Source organism: Bufo bufo, chromosome 4 (assembly GCF_905171765.1).
Source record: "Bufo bufo chromosome 4, aBufBuf1.1, whole genome shotgun sequence".
Lineage (NCBI taxonomy): Eukaryota > Metazoa > Chordata > Amphibia > Anura > Bufonidae > Bufo > Bufo bufo.
In genome coordinates, this window is record NC_053392.1 from 600,732,698 (window position 1) to 600,760,092 (window position 27,395).

Consider the following 27,395-nt stretch of genomic DNA (forward strand, 5'->3'; position numbering starts at 1 on the left):
ACCTGTGACACTGGCTGACCTGTGTTGGTCCCAGGTTCGAATATGCCCGCATTGCTGAGAAAAATGAAGTTTTAATATATGCAAATGAGCCTCTAGGAGCGACGGGGGTGTTGCCATTACACCTAAAAGCTCTGCTCTGTCTACAACTGCTGCACCCTCTGCACTTTGACAGAACCAGGCAGTGAAAACATCATCACACCTGGTCCTATCAATGAAAGTAGAAAGGTTGCAGCAGATGCAAAAAAAGGAGCCTCTTGGTGTAATGGCAACACCCCCGTTGCTCCCAGAGGCTCATTTGCATATGTTAAAACGCGGGTACATATTGTAGGGATTTGCTCTGGTAGGCAGGGTAAGTGGATGCAATACAGAGGCAAAACCATGGTTGATAAATAAAAGTCAGTGTTTATTCACACAAAAAAAAAGGCAGGAAAAAACACGTCACCTGGCAGTCAACAGCAGGGCGCCTGGATTCCAGCTTGCAGCTCTCAGCCTTGTAGTATGGCGGTACTCCTCAGCTCCCAAACCACAGAGCTTCACTATCACCTGGAGGTTCATTCCACACCCAGCTGAGCTGCTGGCTGGGTTTTTAAGCCCCAGCCCAAAACCTGGCCTGGACGTGGGGAACAGACACCCGCCCTGCTCTTTGGCTGCTCCCAATAAGAACCGGCCTGGATCAGCTTTTCAGCCACACTAAGAAAAAAAACTGTCAGCGAGCACTAGCTGTGGCTGACACACAAAATAACCGGTTCCTATCTCACCAAGGCCAGCAACTTCGGTGACACGTACCTTCCGTCAATGACGGACCCTTGCGCCTTCCTACATACCTCCCCCCTTTGTTCAACCCTGAGGGGGTGAACACACGCCAGACAGTGTCCTCGGGACAGGGCATTTGCGTTTCCCTGTAACCGGCCTGCCCTGTGTTCTACTGTGAACTTAAAGTTTTGCAGCGATAAGAACCACCTGGTGACCTGAACATTCCTCTCTTTGGCCTGGCTCCTCCACTTGATAGGGGAGTGATCGGTCACCAGACGGAACTTCCTCGCCAACAGATAATAGCGGAGAGACTCGAGTGCCCACTTGATGGCCAGGCACTCTCTCTCTCCACTATACTGTACCAGGTCTCCGCTGGAGTGAGCTTATGGGTGAGGAAGACAATGGGATGCTCCTCCCCGTTGACTTCCTGAGACAGCACCGCACCGAGGCCCACTTCAGAGGCATCAGTCTGTACCACAAATTTCCTCTTGAAGTCAGGCGTCACCAAAACCGGGGACCCACACAGGGCCGACTTCAAAGCAGAGAAAGCCTCTTCCACCTGGTCATTCCAGCGGACTATCACGGACTTCTGTCTCTTTAAGAGCCCTGTCAACGGAGCCGCTAAAGTGGCAAAATAGGGGACAAACCTCATGTAATAGCTCACCATTCCCAGGAATGACTTTACTTGTCTAGAGGTGGCAAGTCGGGGCCAATTCTGTATCGCCTTTATTTTGCTCACTTGGAGTTTAATGACTCCGCGCCCAATGACATACCCAAGGTATTTAGTCTCCTCTAACCCAATCGCACATTTCTTTGGGTTAGCTGTTAGTCCCGCCTTTCGAAGGGAGTCCACTACGACCTGTACTTTGGGCAGGTGACTTTCCCAGTCGGTACTGTGAATGATAAAATCGTCCAGGTAAGCCGAGGCGTACCGCCGATGTGGACGAAGTACAATATCCATTAGACGTTGGAAAGTGGCAGGGGTGCCATGCAGGCCAAAGGGTAACACCTTATACTGGTACAGCCCCTCTGGTGTAATGAAGGCAGTTTTCTCTTTGACAGCCTCCGCCAAGGGAACCTGCCAGTTCCCTTTGGTGAGGTCCAAAACAGAAAAATACCTGGCTTGACCAAATTTCTCAATTAGTTCATCCACCCAAGGCATTAGATATGCATCAAACTTTGATATTTCGTTTAATTTCCGAAAACCGTTACAAAACCGTAACGTCCCGTCTGGCTTGGAAATTAAGACTGTAGGACTGGCCCACTCACTTTTAGACTCCTCAATGACATTCAGCCGCAACATGAGTTGCACTTCTTTCGAGATGGCTTTTCGCCGAGCCTCGGGTACTCGGTATGGCTTTAACCGGATTTTTGCCTGAGGCTCAGTGACAATGTCATGTTGGATTACGGAAGTGCATCCAGGGAGGTCCAAGAACACATCCGTGTTCCGACTAACGAACTCCCTGGTCTCATGAGCCTGTTTAGAGGAGAAGCTGTCAGCAATTTTTATTGTGGCAACCGCTTCCCTTGCATCAGACATAGGAGCTGGAATCTCTTGTCCAAGAAAGCCCGGCCGCGGACTGTCTTCCGTACAGGTTTCCCTATCCTTCCAAGGTTTTAGCAAATTAACATGGTAAATCTGCTCTTGCTTTCACCTCCCCGGCTGGTGTACCTTGTAATTTACCTCCAATTTTTTCACGTACCTCGTAGGGCCCCTGCCACCTGGCTAAGAACTTACTGTCCACTGTCGGCACCAGAACCAAAACCCGATCACCCGGGTTAAAGTTCCAGACCAGAGCCTACCGATTATATATCCGACTCTGGGCTCGCTGAGCGTCCTCCATATGTTCCCTGACAAGAGGCAAAACGGTCTCTATCCGCTGTTACATCTTGGTAACATATTCCAGGACGCTTTTATGCAGAGTGGGTTGTTGTTCCCATGCCTCTTTGGCTATGTCCAACAAGCCACGTGGATGTCTGCCATATAGCAATTCGAAGGGCGAGAACCCAGTAGAGAACTGGGGCACCTTTCGCACTGCGAACATGAGATAAGGCAGAAGAAGGTCCCAATCCTTTCCATCTTTGGTCACCACCCTTTTTAACATAATTTTTAGAGTTTTGTTAAACCTTTCAACCAGTCCATCCGTTTGTGGATGGTACACGGGACGTCCGTAACTGTTTAATACGCAGCAACTTGCAGAGTTCCCTCATGACCTTGGACATAAAAGGGGTCCCCTGGTCAGTCAGGACATCTTTAGGTAGCCCCACTCGGGAGAACATCTCCATTAGCTTTTTAGCTATAAGTTTCACTGATGTATGTCGCAGTGGGACTGCCTCCGGGTACAGAGTAGCGTAATCAAGGACAACCAAAATGTGTTGGTGTACCCTAGCGGACTTCGGGACAGGACCTACCAGGTCCATAGCGATTCACTCAAACGGTACCTCGATGATCGGGAGGGGTACCAAGGGACTTCGAAAAAGGTGCTGGGGGCTAGTTGCCTGGCAGGTCGGGCAAGACTTACAGAACTCGTCCAGCTCTTTAAACACACTGGGCCAGTAAAACCGTTGTAGTATCCGGTCCTGTGTTTTCTGCATTCCCAGATGACCCCCGAGAACATGCTGGTGGGCTAACTCTAACACGAGTTTGCGATAAGCCTGGGGCACCACCAACTGTTCAATGGATTCACCTTGCAGCTGATTTACCCGATACAACATATCCTGATGGACCACAAAACGGGGGAACACAAACTCTGCCCCTGGTTGTTGTGGTTCACCATCTATTATTAGTACATTTTCCCAGGCTCGGGACAAGGTTGGATCCCGATGTTGCGCGGTACAAAAATTATCCCCGGAGACATTGAGGTCTGCCAGCTCAGGCCCCGGCGGCATGTCCTCCATGTCTCCCACCATTACACTCAGCGGGGTTGTCTCCTCCTCTTCCACCGAAGTGGCGGTTACCCCTACTGCTGGACCTTCGGACTCAGGTTCCCAGGGTTCTGGTCTCCCCCCTGAGCCGGGCCACTCTGCTAGGGTTACATCTGTCTCCCGCGTATCAGTCACTCTCGGAACAGGCCACAGTGCCATGAAACCCGGAAAGTCTCTCCCTACTATAAGTTCTTAGTGGAGGTGGGTTGCAACAGCCATCTCGTGGATCCACCTGCAGTAAACCGTAGACAGAGACACCATAGCAGTAGGGTAGTCTTTTAAGTCCCCATGGATACACATGACTCCGACCTTACGGCTGGTGTACTCAGTGGAGCGTACCAGGGAAGCCCTTATCAGGGTCACCAGACTTCCTGAGTCCAACAGAGCCTCCGCTGGAGTGTCTCCCACCTCAACCTGGCACAGGTGGTTCAGAGACTCCGGAGCACCCACTGCACACAGTTTCCTGGCATATAACGATTGACGGAAGCCATAGTTCGTGTCCATGGGTTCCCCCTGACGTGGACAGTCCGTTCGAACATGGCCTGGCTCCCGACACCGCTAGCAGATTATTGAAGCGGGGTCCACAGGGGTTACATCCTGGGCGGGTTTGGTGGGCACCAGTTGCTGGGTCCAGGGTGGAGAGTTACGGGATCTGACTGCCCCCCTCCCAACAGAACCCCCCTGTAAGTACCGGGTAGCCTCATAACGCTCCACCAGGTCGACCATCTCCAGCGCCTTACCTGGGGAGACCTGGCCAATTCATTGCTGGAGAGGGGGTGGCAGAGCCCTCCAGAACCTGTCTGCTAACAACTGGTCCAACATAGCAGTGGGGCTCAACACGTCAGGTTGTAGCCACTTTTGCAACAGGTTAAGCAGGTCATAATACTGGGGTCTCCTGGGCTCCGCCAGGTTGAACCCCCACTGATGCACCCGCTGGGCCCGGACCAGCACATTCACCCCCAGTCTTGCCAAAATCTCCCCCTTTACCTTTGAGTATTCACCGCTTGATCGTCCGGCAAGTCGAAAAACACCCGCTGGGATTCTGAAAAGGAGCGACGACCTCAGCCCACTGGTCTTGGGGCAGCTTTTCCCTGGTGGCCACTTTTTCATACATCGCCAGGTAGGTCTCGACGTCGTTTGCGGGGGTCATTTTAGGGATCGCTGCACGTACTGCTTTTCGGGCATAGTGTATGCTTGGGGTTGCTCCTGCTGTCTGCAAAGCCGTTACATGGTGTAGCAGCAACTGGTTGGTCTCCTGCTGCTGCTTATTAGCCTTGCATTGCTGCAGGTTAGCCTCCACGAGGGCCTTCATAACAGCCTCCATTTCGTCATGTGACACCGGTTTGAATCTAGCCGGTTTGATAAATGACATACAACCGTGTGCAAACCAAAAATATTTCGGCGTTCACGCCAGTCTCACTGCGCTTGCCCGCTCCAAGCCACCAATTGTAGGGATTTTCTCTGGTAGGCAGGGTAAGCGGACGCAATACAGAGGAAAGAACACGGTTGATAAACAAAAGTCAGTGTTTATTCACACAAAAAAAAGGCAGGAAAAAGCACAATACTAGGCAGGGCTTGTGGGGGGGCTAGCCCCCCTATTTAATACTACCTAATATCTGTATTTTTATGTGAAATATCTCTGTAATTAAATGAGATCTAACGTTGAAACCACTTGATCTTACCGGATATAACGAAGGCCTATTAGTCTGCATCAAATTTTACCAGAAAATTGCATGTGGGGGGGCTGGCCCCCCCTTACGTAATACCAAATATCCATAATATCTCTGTAATTAAATGAGATCTAACGTTGAAACCACTTGATCTTACCGGATCTAACGAAGGCCTATTAGTCTGCATCAAATTTTACCAGAAAATTGCATGTGGGGGGGCTAGCCCCCCTATTTAATACTACCTAATATCTGTATTTTTATGTGAAATATCTCTGTAATTAAATGAGATCTAACGTTGAAACCACTTGATCTTACCGGATCTAACGAAGGCCTATTAGTCTGCATCAAATTTTACCAGAAAATTGCATGTGGGGGGGCTAGCCCCCCCTCATTAATCACTTAATAAGTCTGTAATTATGTGAGATCTAACAAAACAACTAGTTGATCATACCTGATCTAACAAATATCTTCCAAAATAGCTAATTTTTTGGTCAATTTTTTGATAAGGGGGGGCTGATGACGGGTTCGCCCCCCCTGCAAATAACTGTTAATATCTCTACTTCTGTATGAGATCTAACGCAAACAACAATTGATCTAACCTGATCTAACAAAGATCTAACCAATTGCATATGTTTTGTTCAAAAATTTTGATATGGGGGGGCTAACACGGCTGAGGTCAGGCTTTAGGGCGCCTGGCTTCCCGCTTGCAGCTCTCAGCCTTGTAGTATGGCGGTACTCCTCAGCTCCCTAACCACAGACCTCCACTATCACCTGGAGGTTCCTTCCACACCCAGCTGAGCTGCTGGCTGGGTTTTTAAACCCCAGCCCAAAACCTGGCCTGGACGTGGGGAACAGCCACCCACCCTGCTCTTTGGCTGCTCCCAATAAGAACCGGCCCGGATCAGCTTTTCAGCCACACTAAGAAAAAACAGTGTCAGCGAGCACTAGCTGTGGCTGACACACAAAATAACCGATTCCTATCTCACCGAGGCCAGGAACTTTGGTGACACGTACCTTCCGTCAATGACGGACCCTTGCGCCTTCCTACAATATGAACATGCATGCTGGCAGTGTGAGATCGGTGGTCCAAAGTCACTTAACCCGTTAAATCCTACTCCTATGCCCACTTGTGTGCCAGTCATTTCTGTGGTCATACCGCGTTCAGCTCATTTCCCCTCAGGACCGCTCAGTGCAATTTATTTTATTACTGGGAAAAGTCCTTATAATTCATTAACAAAACATGAAAAATACAAATTATGTGAATAAGAAACGAATGAATAAGAAACCTTCAGCTGCGTCCATCGCACAGTACAGAAATAATTCCGCCATATAGCACATAGAGAACGGCTGCAGTGCAGTATAAGGCGGGGTTCACACGTGACTGGTCAGCTGCGGATTTACTTTGCGGATTTCTGTGCGGTAAATCTGCAGCGTTGTACAGAACCAGCAAAGGGAATGAGCTTTTAGTAATTCTCAGTCACACGTGGCAAAAAACAAGCGGATTATAAATCTGCAGGATGATGATTTCCGCTGCGGATTTAACCCCGTCCGGTGCAGAGAATGAAATCTGCCTCTAATCTGCAGCTTTTCTGCGTTTTCTTCTGCTGCAGATTACAAGCTGATAATCAGTCACATATGACCCTATAACACTGTACAGCATAGAGGTAACACTCCCAGGAGGTCTGCGCTCGGAGAACCCCTTTAACCCCTGATGTGAATAGTGACCAGGAGGCAACGCTACAGCAGAGAGCTGGTGGAGAAGGGGTTAATGCCCCCTCTGCCCAAATAATCCTGACAGACAATGGCGGTGACTACACACCTACCTGCCCTGCTGGACACAACATGTACCCACCTAGAATGTATGGGCTTCTGAGAGAATGGAGCCTTGCCCCCAAGTTGTTCTAAAAACCTCCCTGACTGTAAACCTGTCCCTAATCCTGACCCGCACAGGAGACCGCACAGAACACGGAGAGGACGCCCCGCCCCCAGCACACAGGACACTTACCTGAACCTCACTTATCCCCACCACCGGTCTCAGAGTCACATTATGTCACCAGGTGACCAAAACCTAAACCATCATGATCATGTGTTCCTATATGGGAGGAGTCAGGCTCCAGGTTGTGCTGCTGGAAGTGGTAAAGGACCTGTAATGATGTCATGACCATGTGATCCTGTGTGGGAGGAGTCAGTCTCCAGGTTGTGCTGCTGGAAGAGGTAAAAGACCTGTGATGATATCATGACCATGTGATTTAGTGTGGGAGGAGTCATGCTTCAGACTGTGCTCCTAGAGGAGGTAAAGGACCTGTGATGATGTCATGACCATGTGATCCTGTGTGGGAGGAGTCAGGCTCTAGGCTGTGCTGTTGGAGGAGGTAAAGGACCTGTGATGATGTCATGACCATGTGATCCTGTGTGGGAGGAGGAGAAGAAGAGGCAGGCTTGCATGCAATCCATGGCGGTAACACCAAATCCACACGGGTGTCACGGGTTACATGCTTGACGGCCGTCAGAAGGTTCACCCAGTGGGAAGTAAAAGTTATGTACCTTCCCTGCCCGTGTTTGCTAGACCACGTGTTTGTGGTCAGATGTATCTTGGCACCGACACTGTGTGCCAGAGATATACAGTGCTGTCTATAATTATTCATACCCCTGGCAAATTATGACTTAAAGGGACTCTGTCACCACTTTCTAACCCCCCCTTTTAAAAGTATTGTTATCTCCATGGCGCCCCTGTGATTACAAAGGTGTTGTTAGAAGATAAATTCGCCGTCTCCTTTTGATAAAAAGAGCTTTTATCTAACCTGTCAATCTTCTTGATAAGGTGCCCAGGGCGTTTCTGAAGGTCTGAAGCTGCCGCCCGCTGCCGCCGCCGTTGGTGCCCAGCTCCTCCCCTGATCCTTTCAGCGCCGCCTGAATGTAATGAAATACGCCTCCGGCTCTCGCTCAGTGCCCCCTCCTCCTTTTCAAAGATCCCGCGCGTGCGCACAAATATGGAGTGGAGAAAAGGGGGATATAATATAGTCCTCTGTGGGTCTTTGAAATCAGCTGTGGGCAGACGTGCGGCTCCATACAGCGCTTGGCAGGCTCTGAGTGGCTGGCTGCAGTGCTCGTCTGATGAGGCTGATTCTAAATGTCCGCACGGGCGCATCAGGCACAGGCCTGTGCGCACGCGCGGGATCTTTCAAAAGGAGGAGGGGGCACTGAGCGAGAGCCGGAGGCGTATTTCATTACATTCAGGCGGCGCTGAAAGGATCAGGGGAGGAGCTGGGCACCAACGGCGGCGGCGGCAGGCGGCAGCTTGAGACCAACAGAAACGCCCTGGGCACCTTATCAAGAAGATTGACAGGTTAGATAAAAGCTCTTTTTATCAAAAGGAGACGGCGAATTTATCTTCTAACAACACCTTTGTAATCACAGGGGCGCCATGGAGATAACAATACTTTTAAAAGGGGGGGTTAGAAAGTGGTGACAGAGTCCCTTTAAAACTTAAAATTACTTTTATTCAACCAGCAAGTAATTTTTTGACGGGAAATGACATAGGTGTCTCCCAAAAGTTAATAAGACGATGTACAAGAGGCATTATTGTGGAAAAAAAAAACATTTCTCAGCTTTTATTTACATTTGAGCAAAAAGTGTCCAGTCCAAAATTATTCATATCCTTCTCAATAAAAAAAAGCCTTTATTGGCTAATACAGCAATCAAACGCTTCCTGTAATTGCAGACCAGCTTTTTGCATGTCTTCCCAGGTATTTTTGCCCATTCATCTTTAGCAATGAGCTCCAAATCTTTCAGGTTGGAGAGTCTTCTTGCCATCACCCTGATCTTTAGCTCCCTCCACAGATTCTCAATTGGACTCAAGTCTGGACTCTGGCTGGGCCACTCCAAAACGTTAATGTTGTTGTCTGCTTACTATTTCTTCACCACTTTTGCTGTGTGTTTTGGGTCATTGTCATGCTGAAATGTCCACTGGTGCCAAGTTGCTCTGCAGACTGCCTGATGTTGTCATTGAGAATCCTCATGTATTGCTCTTTTTTCATGGTGCCGTTTACTGTGATTAGGTTCCCTGGTCCATTGGCTGAAAAACACCCCCAAAGCATTAGGTTCCCACCACCATGTTTGACAGTGGGGATGGTGTTCTTTGGGTTGAAGGCTTCTCCTTTTTTTTTTTACGCCAAATGAAGGAAACATAATTGTGACCAAACAATTTTTGTTTCATCTGACCATAACACAGAAGAACAGAAGTCTTCTTCTTTGTCTTCTCTGTCCAGATGAGCTTTTGCAAAGGTCAAAAAATTACTTGCTGGTTGAATAAAAGTAAAGAAGTCCAGCAATACAGATAGCGAGCTTATACTAGGACAGGGTATCAATATGTATCAATAGATAGTCCAGCAGGGGTACCCTGTTTATTCATAAAGTAACTAAATTTAATAGGTAATTTCAGAATTTACATATACACAAACAATACAGTACCATGCAAATGATCCATGTAGAGGCCAGAGTATGAATCCCTACGATGCCGGTATACACGGCGGGGGGCCGGGGAAGATTATCCCTAGCACTAATTCCCTGAACTGGTCCTCTGCCCAGGGACGTCTCCAAATGGTGGGGGCGCCCTGTCCCCGTACCTAGACTCAAACTCCTAGATATCCCTGGTGAGGTGAGTGGTGGATTGGGACGACATATGTGGTGTCTAACATGGAAAAAAGGCACAGAAGAAAGGATAAGTTTAAAAGGTGTCCACTGTATACTGCCCTCGTGGTATGACCAGGAGGTACAGGGCACACCTAGAAGATAAAATACACAAACAAAACACACAATTGGATATAGATATGTTTAAGATAGGTATACATGACCTACAGACCCCGACGCGTTTCGCCCATACGGAAGGTTCATCAGGGGGTTACGTGTAGTAGGCTTGTAAAGATAACGGGACCGTTGCCAATGGTTATGGCCGCCCCGGTTCAGTGATGCGTGTGTGCATATATAACAGGAAAAAACAATCCTTTATGACACTGCAGACCCACAATAATAGACCGATTGCCAAATGGCAGTTTACATACGATTATGGCAGCGTGATGGGAGAACTCGGCTTCCAACATGCACACTGAAAAAATAAATAGACAGATAGGACCCAGATTAGTTCAGGTAGGATAACAAACGATAAGTGCCCATAGCGCTAAGTATTGAATATAAATAGATACCTGAGGTAGGCAGTAAAATATTGCACACAAGGTCATTCCTGAGGAGGCTCATAGATAGGAGCATACGTAACTGGCTGAAGTGCAGCACGAAAGGTATGCGTGCCCCAGTTTAATCACCCAGGATACCGGGCTAACCACCCAGCGGATACCTAAAAAAAAAAAATTGTATGTACCTCAACAAACACTCAGGGCTAAACATGCATAACAGATAATCATGAGACATGGTCTGCTACTTACATGGTGTGGTCAGTGGTGTAGAATAATGGGTCTGAGGTGGTGATCCTCAGTTTAGCCCTCCCTTTTAAAATCCCGAATGCCCATACAAAGGTGGATAGCTAATTAATTAAGATGTGGCCAAGGGGGTGGGGCATGCCGGGGGGAGGCATGCTCATGAATGAGATAGTGTAGATAGTCATGACCGGCGGGCGCAGGATGGAAATGCCCCATGCTATCCTGAGTTGTTTGTAATCAGGCGTGCTTAGCCCGTACGCCGGTGTGCGTGTCAGTATGGACCGCATACCGGAAGTGACATACCATCGGACCGGAAATGCGGTGTGTGCGTGTCAGCTTGACACGCACACTCACGCTGATGACTAACATGTAATAATACGCCGGAAACGAGGCCGTCCTGATGTATGGAGACAGTGGGGTAAAGATGTCTGAATGGAGATGCCCCATGCTAACCTTCGTTGTTAATAATCGGCCAGCATGTGTGCTTGGCCCGCACGCCGGTATGCGTGTCAGCGTGGACCGCATATCGGAAGTGACGTACATGAAGTCACCATCAGACCGGAAGTGCGGGGTGTGCGTGTCAGCTTGACACGCACACTCCCGCTGATGCCTGCCAGATGATGATGCGCCGGGATCGAAGCTGTCCTGGTATATGGAGACAGTGGGGTAAACCTGTATGATTGGTCAACCAGTGCACCTACATGATTGAGAATAAACCGTGGTCCGGTAAGGCCAGGCCACACAGGTTGCAGGTGATGGGCAGAGATAAGGGACATAAATAGAGTGGGGCATGAGGAATTCCGTGCCAGGAAAGATGCACACTGAGCTGTTACTGTACATGTATATAACTACTGAAAAACAAAAAGATATATACCCAGGGCTCCCCTAAGGATAACAAGGAAGCCCCTTACAGGGTATGTCACTGTAAATAGACATCCCATTAAATGTAACATTCGGGTACTTTACGTACCCAGGCTATACGCCAAGGAATAAAAGATATTACTGAGGTCGAAATTACAGGGGGGATGACCACCCGATAAGGGAGATTCCACTACGGAGACCAGAGCAGCGAAGCAAAGGGAAGTAAATGACAGAATGGAGCTCACCATTCATGTCATAGGACAAAAAGGGAAAATGAGCAGTTATAGAAAGCAAGAAAATGTCAAGCGCTCATTGAGTCCTCGGGGTGATTGGGAGCGAAATCTAAAAATCCACTCGCTCTCCTTCTGTAGGATACGTCTGTCCAAATCACCACCTCTAGGAGAGGGGGATATCAATTCGAGGACCATGAAACGAAGGCAAGAGGGATCACCACCATGACAGTCATTTACATGAGTAGCTACGGGTGTGGGTTCTTTTTTGATGACATCATTTACGTGTTCTAGGATTCTTCTCCTAAACTCACGTATCGTCTTGCCAACGTAGTCCATAGGACATGGGCACTGACAGAGGTAAACCAGCCCACTGGATAGACAATTGGCAAAGTCCCGGACCTGGAACGTTTGACCAGTGACTGAACAAATGACTGACTTGGTGGTTCGAATATATTGGCAGGCCTTACACCGACCGCATTTAAATATGCCGATGGGTTTCCGGTTAAGCCAAGAGCCAGCCTTCTGAGGTGGTGAAAAATGGCTGTGAACCAGACGGTCCCTAAGGCTCCTACCTCGCCTATATGAGACCGATGGATATTTGCTTATGATATCTGATATATCAGCATCCATTTGTAGGATCGGCCAGTATTTCTGTAGGATTTCTCTAGTTTCACGGTTGGCGGCATCAAAATTGGCAACGATGCGTGCTGGTTGAGGATCATCAGAGGTACGTCTTCTTGGTACCAAGAGTTCAGTCCGTGGTCTGGTGGATGCATTCTGAAAAGCCTCCCGAAGAATACCCTTCGGATACCCCCTTGCCAAAAATCTTCCTTGAAGCTTCCCAGCCTCCTGAAAAAAGGAGGGGTCATTAGAGCAGGTTACGAAGGTTAGCATGGGGCATCTCCATTCAGACATCTTTACCCCACTGTCTCCATACATCAGGACGGCCTCGTTTCCGGCGTATTATTACATGTTAGTCATCAGCGTGAGTGTGCGTGTCAAGCTGACACGCACACACCGCATTTCCGGTCCGATGGTATGTCACTTCCGGTATGCGGTCCATACTGACACGCACACCGGCGTACGGGCTAAGCACGCCTGATTACAAACAACTCAGGATAGCATGGGGCATTTCCATCCTGCGCCCGCCGGTCATGACTATCTACACTATCTCATTCATGAGCATGCCTCCCCCCGGCATGCCCCACCCCCTTGGCCACATCTTAATTAATTAGCTATCCACCTTTGTATGGGCATTCGGGATTTTAAAAGGGAGGGCTAAACTGAGGATCACCACCTCAGACCCATTATTCTACACCACTGACCACACCATGTAAGTAGCAGACCATGTCTCATGATTATCTGTTATGCATGTTTAGCCCTGAGTGTTTGTTGAGGTACATACAATTTTTTTTTTTTAGGTATCCGCTGGGTGGTTAGCCCGGTATCCTGGGTGATTAAACTGGGGCACGCATACCTTTCGTGCTGCACTTCAGCCAGTTACGTATGCTCCTATCTATGAGCCTCCTCAGGAATGACCTTGTGTGTAATATTTTACTGCCTACCTCAGGTATCTATTTATATTCAATACTTAGCGCTATGGGCACTTATCGTTTGTTATCCTACCTGAACTAATCTGGGTCCTATCTGTCTATTTATTTTTTCAGTGTGCATGTTGGCAGCCGAGTTCTCCCATCACGCTGCCATAATCGTATGTAAACTGCCATTTGGCAATCGGTCTATTATTGTGGGTCTGCAGTGTCATAAAGGATTGTTTTTTCCTGTTATATATGCACACACGCATCACTGAACCGGGGCGGCCATAACCATTGGCAACGGTCCCGTTATCTTTACAAGCCTACTACACGTAACCCCCTGATGAACCTTCCGTATGGGCGAAACGCGTCGGGGTCTGTAGGTCATGTATACCTATCTTAAACATATCTATATCCAATTGTGTGTTTTGTTTGTGTATTTTATCTTCTAGGTGTGCCCTGTACCTCCTGGTCATACCACGAGGGCAGTATACAGTGGACACCTTTTAAACTTATCCTTTCTTCTGTGCCTTTTTTCCATGTTAGACACCACATATGTCGTCCCAATCCACCACTCACCTCACCAGGGATATCTAGGAGTTTGAGTCTAGGTACGGGGACAGGGCGCCCCCACCATTTGGAGACGTCCCTGGGCAGAGGACCAGTTCAGGGAATTAGTGCTAGGGATAATCTTCCCCGGCCCCCCGCCGTGTATACCGGCATCGTAGGGATTCATACTCTGGCCTCTACATGGATCATTTGCATGGTACTGTATTGTTTGTGTATATGTAAATTCTCAAATTACCTATTAAATTTAGTTACTTTATGAATAAACAGGGTACCCCTGCTGGACTATCTATTGAATAAAAGTAACTTTAAGTCAAAATTTGCCAGGGGTATGAATAATTATGGGCAGCACTGTATAAACTTGCCGCTGAATGTGGCCATATAGTTCAGGGATACCCTTCTGGGAGAAATATTTCCTTCCGGGGACCTTCCATTGCGGTGTGCCAATGGCCACAAATTTTCTAAAGTCCACCAATTTATATGGCAGTAGTTGGCGGGCTAGCAGTTCCGACATGCCAGCGGTCAGCCGTTGGGCAAGAGGGCTATACAGCGTCATCAACTTTTTACGCTTGAACATTTGGGCCACGGAAGCCTGCCTTCTGCCAGATGAACGCGACAACGGCACGGTGGAGTGGAGGACAAATGGGAGGAGAGAGGAGAAGAGGCAGGACGTGGAGCGCCAGGAGTGTGGCTTTGTGGGTTCTGACGGTGTTGCTCCCACTGGGCTCGGTGATGGGAGGTCAGGTGCCTTCTTAAGGCGGTTGTCCCTAGGTGAGTGTTGGGCTTACCGCGACTTATACGTTGACAGCACAGGCTGCAGATAGCAACACTATTATCAGCAGCTGACACGTTAAAAAAAAGCCCACACTGCGGAGCCATGTGCCGGCGTCCTGGGAGCGCAAGATGTGAACGTGCATGGTGGATGGCTCGCTCCAGATACATTTGCAGTCTGCTTTTTGCCTCCTGTGCACTGCGAGTTCTGCCTGCTTCTCCTCCCTCTATGCTGCTCCGTCTCTCCCTCTGAAATCCCCTCCTCTTCCTTTCTTGTGGGCATCCACATGACTTCCATCGACACGTCATCATCGTCACCTTCACCACCACTGACATTAGAGATCTCGGAGTAGGCAGCAACAGCAGGGACCCCCCTCCTTGGGCTGATCTGGGTACTGACGTCAGACCGCTAGGTGGCGGCTGTTGCTACCTCTTCTTCCTCATCTGATGCCAAGAATGGAGGGGCCTCATCTGACTCGAGTGGAGGGGCTATGGTGGTGGTGGTGTCTTTGGGGGTGCACACAGCAAAGAGTGAGGCGGGTGCAGATACAGAGGATGAGCAGGGTGCAGAAGCGGAAGCCTGAGTGGGCCACTAAACCAACTCTGGTGCGTCCTTTGACGTAATCACACGCACCTTCTCCAACTTCCCACTTAGGCTCCAGCCTGGTGCACCTGCCCGACCCCTACCACCCCTGTGGAACGGCCTGCCTCTTCCTCTGCCTGTCATTTTCAAAATGACCCTGTGCCAAAGTCCCTAGAGAAGAGCACTATTTGTGGAAGCAGGTATATCGCAGGCCTCAATCAGTATTTGGTGGAAACAGGTATATAGAACACCTGAATCAATATTTGGTGGAAGCAGGTATATCAAACCCCATAATCAGTATTTTGCGAAAGCAGGTATATCGCACCCCTCAATCTGTATTTTGTGAAAGCAGGTATATAGAACCCCTTTATCAGTATTTTGTGGAAGCAGGTATATCGCACCCCTCAATCAGTATTTTGTGGAAGCAGGTAAATCACACCCCTCAATCTGTATTTTGTGGAAGCAGGTATATAGAACCCCTTAATCAGTATTTTGTAGAAGCAGGTATATCGCACCCCTCAATCAGTATTTTGTGGAAACAGGTATATAGAACCCCTGCATCAATAATTGGTGGAAGCAGGTATATCACACCCCTCAATCAATATTTTGTGGAAGCAGGTATATCACACCCCTCAATCAGTATTTTGTGGAAGCATGTATATCACACCCCTTAATCAGTATTTTGTGGAAGCAGGTATATCACACCCCTCAATCAGTATTATGTAGAAGCAGGTATATCGCACCCCTCAATCAGTATTTTGTAGAAGTAGGTATATCAAACCCCTCAATCAGTATTTTGCGGAAGCTGGTATATCGCACCCCTCAATCAGTATTTTGTAGAAGCAGGTATATCACACTCCTCAATAAGTATTTTGTGGAAACAGGTATATCAAACCCCTTAATCAGTATTATGTGGAAGCAGGAATATCGCACCCCTCAGTTTTTTTTGGGGCAACAGGTTTATCACAACCGTTGCAAATAGTTGTTCCAATAACGCTTGTTCCTCTATATACCTGTGGTATCGCAGCAGAACCACACACAACTGCTGCACAATATAAATACACTATAATATACTTTCTAGGTTAGAAAGTATAGTATAAGTATATCACACCCCTCAGTATCACACCTATCGATAGCACACATATACCAGTCCTTAAAAGGACTTTTGTAGCCCTATTAGCTAGCGTTTGGTGTCCCTAACAGTCTGTCCCTGTTCCACAAAGCAACCTCTCCCTACACTGGAAATACACAGAATGTAAAATGGCTCCCTGACTGGGTTCTGTTATAGGGTAGGGGTGTGTCTATGTGATGAAACGTCTCAATTTGTTGTCCTGTCCCACCTGATTGATGTGTCTTGGGTCAAAGTTCGATGCAATGCAAAAGTATATGGCTCATGAGAACATCGCCATATGTTCGCATGTTTGGCAAATCGTCAACGACAAAGTTTGCCGGGCGACCCGCAAGGCCATCTCTACAGGGAAGCTCCAGGCGCTCATTCCCTGTATACTATCATTCAGGAAGATAGGATTTGTTTTAAGCCCAATCCTGCCTTCCTTCCAAAAGTGGTATCTGAATTCCATAGAGCCCAGGAGACAGTTCTTCCACTCTTTTTGCGCAGCCCCAAAAAAATCCAAAAGAAACTGAATTCCATTGTCTAGATGTTAGAAGGTGTGTCCTGGAATATTTGCATGCTACTAGAGACTGGAGGAAGTCCCCATCCTTATTTGTGTTTTTTTTTTCAGGCAGAACAAGGGGAAGTCAGCCAGCAAAAGTACATTAGCTAGGTGGCTTAAACAGGCTATTTCTCTAGCTTATGTTTCCATGCAGAAACCTGTTCCTTCAGGATGGATGTCCCATTCTACCAGGGTAGTCTCTACATCATGGGTAGAAAGAGCAGAAGCTTCTATCCAAGAAATATGTAGAAAATATGTAGAGCTGTCTGCGGTGTCTGATCTGTCTTTTGGGTGTAAAATCCTTCAGGCTGTGGTGCCCCCCTAATTCTCTTCACTCTCTGGGATATCTCCTGGTGCTGTCATAGGACATAGGGAAAAATGATCATTTAATTTTCCAAAGTCCATGACAGCACCCTTCTAATTCCCCCACCCCCTTATTTTTCCTCTTCCATTTTTCTTAAATCCTTGGTGGTGGCTCTGAGTTTAGTTATCACGAGGTGTCCATTAAAAAAATAAAAAAGCTAAACGATAAAAAGAAGATCAAGCTTGGGTTGGCTAAGAGAAGTTTGGATGAATTAGAGGTGGTCTCTCGTCTCTGCTGATGTGGAGAGGCTCCTCCTGTTTGTTTCCTGTCCTAGGAGGCAGACCCTCTCTCCTGGTGCTGCCATGGACTTCGGAAAATAAAATTTACGGTAATTAAAAAAAAAAATTTGTGGGAGTGCTACTTTAAGTTGATCAAAAATGGCTGCTTTCCTGCTGAATTCATTTCTCTACAATGAAGCAACAAATTCTTATGTAAAAGGTATCATTCCATTCAGCTGAGCTAGCCCTACAAGGCTTTGTGCTTAGCTTACCAGTAACTTTTCCTGTGACAGACTCCCTTTAATCTTTAAGAAGATATGATATGAGAATAAAAAACTTCACACATTGTGAACAAGAAAATATTTTTCCTCTATAAAGCCTCATGCACATCCATGTCCATTCCGTTTTTTGCGGATAGGATGCAGACCCATTCATTTCAATGGATCCGCAAAAAATGGGGACAGCACACCGTGTGCTCTCCGCATCCGTATGTCCTTTTCTTGACCGTTTTAGGCATTGTTACAATGGATCCGCAAAAAAAAAACGGGTGGCATACAGATGTCATCCGTTTTTTTTTTTGCGAACTGCAAAACACATACAGTCGTGTGCATGTAGCCTAACAGGGATGCTCAACCTGCAGCCCTTCAGCTTTTGTAAAACTATAACTCCCACCATGCTCTGCTGTAGGACGATAACTGTAAGCTGTCCGAGCATGCTGGGAGGTGTAGTTTTGCAACAGCTGGAGGGCCGCAGGTTGAGCATCCCTGCTTTATAATTTCACTGATGTACAATTAGAGCTAACATCTTGAACATTTAAATGGCTTCATCCCTGTGGGAATTCTCTGATCTTTGATAAGACTTGATTTAATTCTATTACATTTTCCACATTCTGAACCCTAAAACAGGTTTTCCCTGTGTAAATTATCCTGTGTCTAACAAGATCTGCTTTTTTATTAACACGTTCACCAAATTCTGAACATTAAAATGGCTTCTTCCCTGTGTGAATTTTCAGATGTTTAACTAGATCTGATTTCTGATTAAAACATTTTTCACGTTCTGAACATGAATATGGCTTCTTGCCTGTGTGAATTCTCTGATGTCTAACAAGATCTGATTTCTGATTAAAATATTTCCCACATTCTGAGCATGAAAATGGCTTCTCCCCTGTGTGAATTCTCTGATGTCTAACAAGTTGTGATTTATGGCTAAAACGTTTTTCACAAGTTGAGCATGAAAATGGCTTCTCCCCTGTGTGACTTCTCTGATGTCTAACAAGTTGTGATTTATGGCTAAAACGTTTTTCACATTCTGAGCATGAATATGGCTGCTCCCCTGTGTGAACTGTCAGATGTTTAACAAGATCTAATTTATAGTTAAACCGTCTCCCACATTCTGAGCATGAAAATGGCTTCAACCCTGTGTGAATTCTCTCATGTATATTAAGATGTGATTTATAGTTAAACCCTCTCCCACATTCTGAGCATGAAAATGGCTTCAACCCTGTGTGAATTCTCTGATGTTTAACCAGATCTGATTTATAGGTAAGACATTTCCCACATTCAGAGCATGAAAAAGTCTTCTTTCTTGTGTGAGTTCTTTGATGTTGAACATTTCTTCTGTGACTTTTAAGTTGCTTAACAGTCTGTGATAAATCAAAAGATTGAAATCCATCCAAAGGATCAGATGATAGATCTTTTGTGTCAAACACCAAGGGTACATCTGGGATAATGGCATACTTTTCATGTTTATCTTCTGTGACACCACAATCATCTGTTCTGAAATCTGATGATATCACATGTTCCTCTGAGCTCCTGGTACAGTAATCTGCTAAGAATAAATCCAATTTTTATCATTTTTAAATAATAGAACCTTAAGATTGTATTAATATTTTCTAACATTTCTATATAAAAAAAATCCATACAAATTACAAGTCATGAAGCAAAATTCAAATAACAACTGACTATGGGACAATAAGTAACAATCTGACAGTAGACTAGTAGATGATGATGTTAGGTCACCAGGCTGTTCACTTGTATTTTCCACTCTTGTGCTGAAGCCAGCATCTTCATAGGTTCACAAGGGATCTGTGAGTCATTGCTATAAGCTGGTGTCCGTCTCACACACTGACCGCTAACTGCACTATAGCACAAAACAAACCAGAAATTGAAGCTGAAAGCCCACCTTCTGTCTCACAGATGTTGTAAATATATTATTGGACATATACCACATACATATAAATAATACCGGCATATACTGAACATATAATGCTCTGTTCAGATCACATTTATGAGCTCTATTTAACATATATACACCCAGGATGTATACATTGAGCAGAGGTCTCTGACGAATACCATACAGTGACATTTAAAGGGTTATTCCTAGCTTGAACACTGGAGGGCATATTGCTAGGATCCCAGAGGTGGGACTTGCCCACAAAGTGCTGGAGGGCACACGGACACGGTGCATGCGCGGCCATCCTCCATTCATTCTGTTCACCCAGATCTGGCAACAAACAAAAATGGCCCTACTCATGGCCTGTGTTTGCATTGTTTGTATGTATGGTGTGTGACAAAAATTTTCAGCAAAGGTTAAAAAAAAAAAAAAAAAAAAAACACCAACTATCTGGTGTTAAAACACTTCACCTAATTGCCACAGAAACTGCAAGCACGGTTTGCGAGTGCAGCGAAGGTTGCTGAGTGAAGCAAAATTACAGATAAGTGCATAGCTTAACACTAGGCCATAGTTCAACACAAGGACATAAGAACCAAAAGTTTGATTTTATTTGTGCATTGTTTGCTTGATTCTAGCACAAGGATCAGCAACCTCCGGCACTCCAGATGTTCTGAAACTATAACTCCCAGAATGCTCTATTCACTTCTATGGGAATTATTAGAACAGCCGAGCATGTTTGCATGCTGGGAGTTGTAGTTTCACCACAGCTGGAGTGCCGAAGGTTGTTGATCCCTGTTTTAGCAAGTTCCCCAATTACAGCAGTCAGGGGTTTAAATTTCAAATCATAGGTTTTCTTTTTCCTTACTGTTAATCCCAATTTAAACCTGTGCTCCATGGACAATGCTTCTAAGTGTGTGTCTTGTGCAATGTATGCAAGTCTTGAAGAGCCCTTTGAGGGTCAATACATTTGCATGGATTTGGATCTAAATGCGCAGCTTGCAACATGCAGAAGCATTGCAAACCTAGAGAGAGGTTGTTAGGCCTGGGCCTTCTGCCACATTCTGAGCAGGAACTGTCTCACCCTGTCCTGTTAGGGCTGCCCTGGCTCCAAGTCCATCAACCCATTCTTCAGCTCTTCATCCTGTGATAGCCTTCACTGACAATAAAATTTTGACTTATATTCAGACTGCTCAGAGGCTCAATCCCAGACAAACTCGATGGTCACTTTTCTTTGCATGTTTTAACTTTCAGCTTAATTTCCGTTCGGCAGGTCCTTTGATGTTTCTGATGTTGAGGACAATCCACAACACATAACTGATCCTTCAAAAAGCATTTTGGTGGCGCCTGTCAAACTGTCTGAAGTACCCACAGGTAAGATTTTTGTTCCTGAAGCCCAATGTATTAAAGTCCTTCTATGGGGACATGACCCAAAGACTGCCGGTCATTCTGGAGTTCAGGGAACTCAGAAATTCATTGCTCGTCATTACTGGTGGTCCTTCGTTAAAGATATTCAAGACTTTGTCTCCTCTTGTAACCTATGCGCCCAAAATAAGTCTTCTAAGTTAAAACCACCCAGTTTCCTCCTTCCTCAGCCTGTACCTGAAGTCCCTTGGCAACATATAGGAAACGACTATCACTGATCTTCCACCTTCTAAGAGTTGCACAGTCATCTGGGTGGTAGTTGACCGTTTCTCTATAATAGCTCATACCCAGAGGTCGCACTACATTTTTTCCAGATACTGGAGTTAAATACTCCATTTAACTTAAATTTTAGCCGAAGAAGAGTACGAACTCTGCGGTAATTTTATATTATATATATATATATATATATATATATATATATACACACACACAGACCAAACGTTTGGACACACCTTCTCATTCAAAAGGGTTTTCTTTATTTTCATGACCATGAAAATTGTAGATTCAAACTGAAGGCATCAAAACTATGAATTAACACATGTGGAATTATATACATAACAAAAAAGTGTGAAACAACTGAAAATATGTCATATTCTAGGTTCTTCAAAGTAGCCACCTTTTGCTTTGATTACTGCTTTGCACACTCTTGATGAGCTTCAAGAGGTAGTCACCTGAAATGGTTTTCACTTCACAGGTGTGCCCTGTCAGGTTTAATAAGTGGCATTTCTTGCCTTATAAATGGGGTTGGGACCATCAGTTGCGTTGTGGAGAAGTCAGGTGGATACACAGCTGATAGTCCTACTGAATAGACTGTTAGAATTTGTATTATGGCAAGAAAAAAGCAGCTAAGAAAAACAAGTGGCCATCATTACTTTAAGAAATGAAGGTCAGTCAGTCCGAAAAATTGGGAAAACTTTGAAAGTGTCCCCAAGTGCAGTCACAAAAACCATCAAGCGCTTCAAAGAAACTGGCTCACATACGGACCGCCCCAGGAAAGGAAGACCAAGAGTCACCTCTGCTGCGGAGGATAAGTTCATCCGAGTCACCAGCCTCAGAAATCGCAGGTTAACAGAAGCTCAGATTAGAGACCAGGTCAATGCCACACAGAGTTCTAGCAGCAGACACATCTCTAGAACAACTGTTAAGAGGAGACTGTGTGAATCAGGCCTCCATGGTAGAATATCTGCTAGGAAACCACTGCTAAGGACATGCAACAAGCAGAAGAGACTTGTTTGGGCTAAAGAACACAAGGAATGGACATTAGACCAGTGGAAATCTGTGCTTTGGTCTGAGGAGTCCAAATTTGAGATCTTTGGTTCCAACCACTGTGTCTTTGTGCGACGCAGAAAAGGTGAACGCATGGACTCTACATTCCTGGTTCCCACCGTGAAACATGGAGGAGGAGGTGTGATGGTGTGGGGGTGCTTTGCTGGTGACACTGTTGGGGATTTATTCAAAATTGAAGGCATACTGAACCAGCATGGCTACCACAGCATCTTGCAGCGGCATGCTATTCCATCCAGTTTGCATTTAGTTGGACCATTATTTATTTTTCAACAGGACAATGACCCCAAACACACCTCCAGGCTGTGTGACGACTATTTGACCATGAAGGAGAGGTCAAAGGAAGATGACCTGGCCTCCACAGTCACCGGACCTGAACCCAATCGAGATGGTTTGGGGTGAGCTGGAACGCAGTGAAGGCAAAAGGGCCAACAAGTGCTAAGCATCTCTGGGAACTCCTTCAAGACTGTTGGAAGACCATTTCAGGTGACTACCTCTTGAAGCTCATCAAGAGAATGCCAAGAGTGTGCAAAGCAGTAATCAAAGCAAAAGGTGGCTACTTTGAAGAACCTAGAATATGACATATTTTCAGTTGTTTCACACTTTTTTGTTATGTATATAATTCCACATGTGTTAATTCATAGTTTTGATACCTTCAGTGTGAATCTACAATTTTCACAGTCATGAAAATAAAGAAAACTCTTTGAATGAGAAGGTGTGTCCAAACTTTTGGTCTGTACTGTGTAGTATATATATATATATATATATATATACTACACAGTACAGACCAAAAGTTTGGACACACCTTCTCATTCAAAGAGTTTTCTTTATTTTCATGACTGTGAAAATTGTAGATTCACACTGAAGGTATCAAAACTATGAATTAACACATGTGGAATTATATACATAACAAAAAAGTGTGAAACAACTGAAAATATGTCATATTCTAGGTTCTTCAAAGTAGCCACCTTTTGCTTTGATTACTGCTTTGCACACTCTTGGCATTCTCTTGATGAGCTTCAAGAGGTAGTCACCTGAAATGGTCTTCCAACAGTCTTGAAGGAGTTCCCAGAGATGCTTAGCACTTAAATAATGCATAGGCCCAGATAACGTTATGAGGATGATATTGCTAGTCTCTCATGCAGAAATAAATGTAGACAATTTCACATTTATCCAACATCATACACTAAACATAAGACCACTGCCGCCATACGCAGGGCCCACCTGACGCTGCCATACGCAGGGCCCACCTGACGCTGCCATACGCAGGGCCCACCTGACGCTGCCATACACAGGGCCCACCTGACGCTGCCATACACAGGGCCCACCTGACGCTGCCATACACAGGGCCCACCTGACGCTGCCATACACAGGGCCCACCTGACGCTGCCATACACAGGGCCCACCTGACGCTGCCATACACAGGGCCCACCTGACGCTGCCATACACAGGGCCCAACTGAGGCTGCCATACACAGGGCCCACCTGAGGCTGCCATACACAGGGCCCACCTGAGGCTGCCATACACAGGGCCCACCTGAGGCTGCCATACACAGGGCCCACCTGAGGCTGCCATACACAGGGCCCACCTGAGGCTGCCATACACAGGGCCCACCTGAGGCTGCCATACACAGGGCCCACCTGAGGCTGCCATACACAGGGCCCACCTGAGGCTGCCATACACAGGGCCTACATCACCACAGGTCCTGTAACCACAATGTAGTGTTTAGTCCAGACTCTGAAGCTGCTCCTGGTGAGAAAGATGTCCGTGAGGGGCGGAGCTTCTCCGGAGAGGGGCTTCATGTGTGCCGGACCTGGCAGCTTCTGATACAGCGCTCCTGACTAGAAAAAGACCATGCGTAAAATTATGCATGAGTCTTTTTCCAGGGATTAAAATGGCCTGAACAGGCGTCTATGGCGCTTGTACAGGCATTATTGCGACCTCTGCTCATACCTCCATCTGGTCTACCTTCTGCTCCTCGTCTGGCTGAACTGTTCCTGCTCCATATCTTCAGATTACATGGATTTCCTCTCCACATCGTTTCTGATAGGGGTGTCCAATTTACTTCTCTTTTTCGGAGAGCATTATGCAAACTACTGGATGTCACATTAGATTCTTCAGCCTATCATCCTCAATTAATGGACAAGTGGAGCGAGTCAATCAAATTCTCACTAGATTCTTGCGGCACTTCACTAATGCCCATCAAGATGACTGGGTCGTCCCCCTGTCCTGGGCTGAATATTCACACAATAATCAAGTCAGTGATGCTACAGGTAAATTAAAAATTTTTGTCGACTACGGTCGCCACCCTAATATTGCTCTTCCAGTGTCCGCTTCCTCTGGGGTACTAGCCGCAGATGCCTCTGTTGAAGAATTCTGATTGAATAGCAGGAACTCTCAAAAAGCCATGGGTCAGATGAAGAGAAACGCAGATAAGAGACGCAGGAATCCTTCTCAATTCTCACCTGGAGACAAGGTATGGCTCTCCTCTGAGAACATTCGTCTCAGACTTCCATCTTATAACTTGGCTCCTCGCTTCCTCGGTCCCTTTCCAGTCATAAAGATTAACCCTGTGTGCTACAAACACTGCTAGCATCTCTTCATATTCCTAACTCTTTCCATGTTTCATTACTCAAGCCTGCTGTATTTAACAGATTCTGTAAAGGTGCCTCTGAGAAACCTCCTTCAGTCACCAAGGATGATGGATATGAGATCAAGGACAATCTGGACAAAAAATTCTGAGTTAAAACATTCTATTTAGTTGACTGGAAAGTATATGGTCCTGAAAAGAGATCCTGAGAACCTGAGAAAACATTGATGCTCCTCTTCTTCTCAAAGGGGGAGGCATAAGGGAGGGGATACTGTTAAACCTGGGCCTTCTTCCATACCTCCCGCTGTCTCACCTGTCATATGCCCAGCATCTCCTGCCTCGTTGCTGTCTCTGCCAGATGTGGCAGGTGCGTGCCTGCCAGACGCATACTCTGGCCACCCTGCCTCCATGATCCATCCCATGCTGGCATTCCCTTTGTTGGCTACAGGCTCTACAGTGGGCACAGGCCGCACCTTAATGGGGAGGGTGCAGCTGCGCTGGGTAAAAATGGTTAAGAAGAGCTGGAGGACCTTTTAATGGGGGGGCTGAGGTTAGTGAGGGAGGCGACTGGTCATAACTGTAAACCCATTAAAAACAGCTGCTGATGACATGACGAAGCACAGACTGCACGAAACAGCTGTCACCACTCAGTGATGTTGCCCACATACCTGACTTGTATGGATATTTTATTGCAATAAAGGTCCACAATTATGTGCAAGTGGTGAGCGCTGCTGATTTATTTTCATGGAAATTAACCTGTTACAAACCAGCAATATAAAACAAGACACCCAAAAAAATCTCAATATTCACTCTCTGGGAGGTGAATATGGGAAATTAAGATGTAACATAAAATATATGTTCACAAATGCCAGTGTAGCAAGCAGAATGGGGGAACTGGAGGCTTTGGTACTAGAAGAGCACATGGATGTAGTTGGTGCGGCTGAGATTCTTCATACGACTGGGCTGTTACTATTAAGGGTTTTACACTCTTTAGGAAACACAAGGCCAATGGAAAAGGCAGTGGCATGTGCCTGTATGTGAGGAGTGATATGAAGTCGGGTGTAAAAGAGGCAATTGTGGGTGAGGATGTTAAAACCTTCTGAGTGGAACTACAAAGAGATACCCCCTAACTTCACAGAGGAGATAGAAATTCAGCTGTATAACTAAATAGATAGGGCTGCACGGTCTGGTACAGTGATCATAATGGAACATTTACATTTCTCAGACATTGACTGGGGCCATGATTCTGCTTCAACTACAAAGGGGAGAAGGATAATGCCCTTAGGTTTACCCCAAAGCTAAATCTATTGGTTGACACAGTAGTTACACAACCACTGGCATAACACAGTCACATATATTTCACCCTCAATTGGGTGGAGTGGCTCTGGTCCAGCGGCTGTAAAGCACTCCCAAAACTATTCTTTGGGTAGGTGTTTTGAGGCTTGTTGGATGTGGTCAGGTTGAAGAAGATCTCGGGGTCAGTGTTAAACAAACTTTGATGTATGTGCTTGCACATCCATTCATTAGGAAACAAAAAAAGCTTTTCTCCTACTCTTTCACTGTGGGACACCTGGTATTGGTAACAATTGTGTGCTAGTAAAAGAAAACCTGTCAGAAAGTACAATATGTGACCCCCAAACTGCCACCACTACCTGACTATACAAAAAGTAATCAGTAGCCAGTGAAGGAGTAGAATCTGTGAGTCTTCTCTGCTTTATGTAGTGGTTACTACTCACCTGGGTGGTTATCGGTGGGAATGTCCTCTATGATCTGCTCATCACTCCTCACATATGTATCTTCAGCCTTAATATTGTTCAGATCTTTACGCAGATTTAAAAGCTGTGAAACAGAAATTGTAAAAGTCAGCAGACTGATGGAGAAGTCGTGTGGAATGTTTGATGTGACCAGAAAAGATCATTACAATGACACAAAGTGATGAAATGACAGCAGAGTTATCTGTTATGGTGTTAATCTGTGCCTACAACTCCTCTCGTTCCAGCTGGTGGGCAGGCCTTCTGCTCCTAGAAGTCGCATGACACTGCAAAGTGCAAACATACATCTATCTTGTCATGTATTTAAGATGATGTAGATTTCTGCTGATCTGAGATAACATATCTCACAGCCACCGCTAGATGAAAGCACAGAGATGTGAAGCTGACACGCTAGCCACCCCTGGAACCCTGAAACAGAAAGGAACAACTACCAAAAGCAGGCCAGATGTAAGAGTGTTGTAGCGCAAGTCCGGTAGAAGTAACTTGTCTAAAAGGACTTATGGATTCCACAGCATCCATGTTCAGGAGTTTTTTTCGGTGCCTTAGCATACCAAATTACAGTTTGGCCCA

The 27,395-nt window shown here is 46.2% G+C and overlaps 2 protein-coding genes across 2 annotated transcripts in view; both read right to left on the minus strand.

Moving 5' to 3' along the window:
* Window positions 1-27,395, minus strand: part of LOC120999334 (zinc finger protein 436-like) — a 580,871-nt gene that overhangs the window by 462,286 nt on the left and 91,190 nt on the right. The window lies entirely within an intron of this gene.
* The window catches only part of LOC120999549 (gastrula zinc finger protein XlCGF17.1-like), a 41,316-nt gene continuing 32,470 nt past the window's right edge, over window positions 18,550-27,395 (minus strand). Inside the window, exons 3-4 of the mRNA XM_040430523.1 lie at window positions 26,790-26,892; window positions 18,550-19,412 (exon numbers count right to left, since the gene is read on the minus strand). Coding sequence (XP_040286457.1) covers window positions 18,565-19,412; window positions 26,790-26,892 — 951 coding nt within the window. The 3' untranslated portion in view covers window positions 18,550-18,564. The remainder of the gene's footprint in view (window positions 19,413-26,789; window positions 26,893-27,395) is intronic.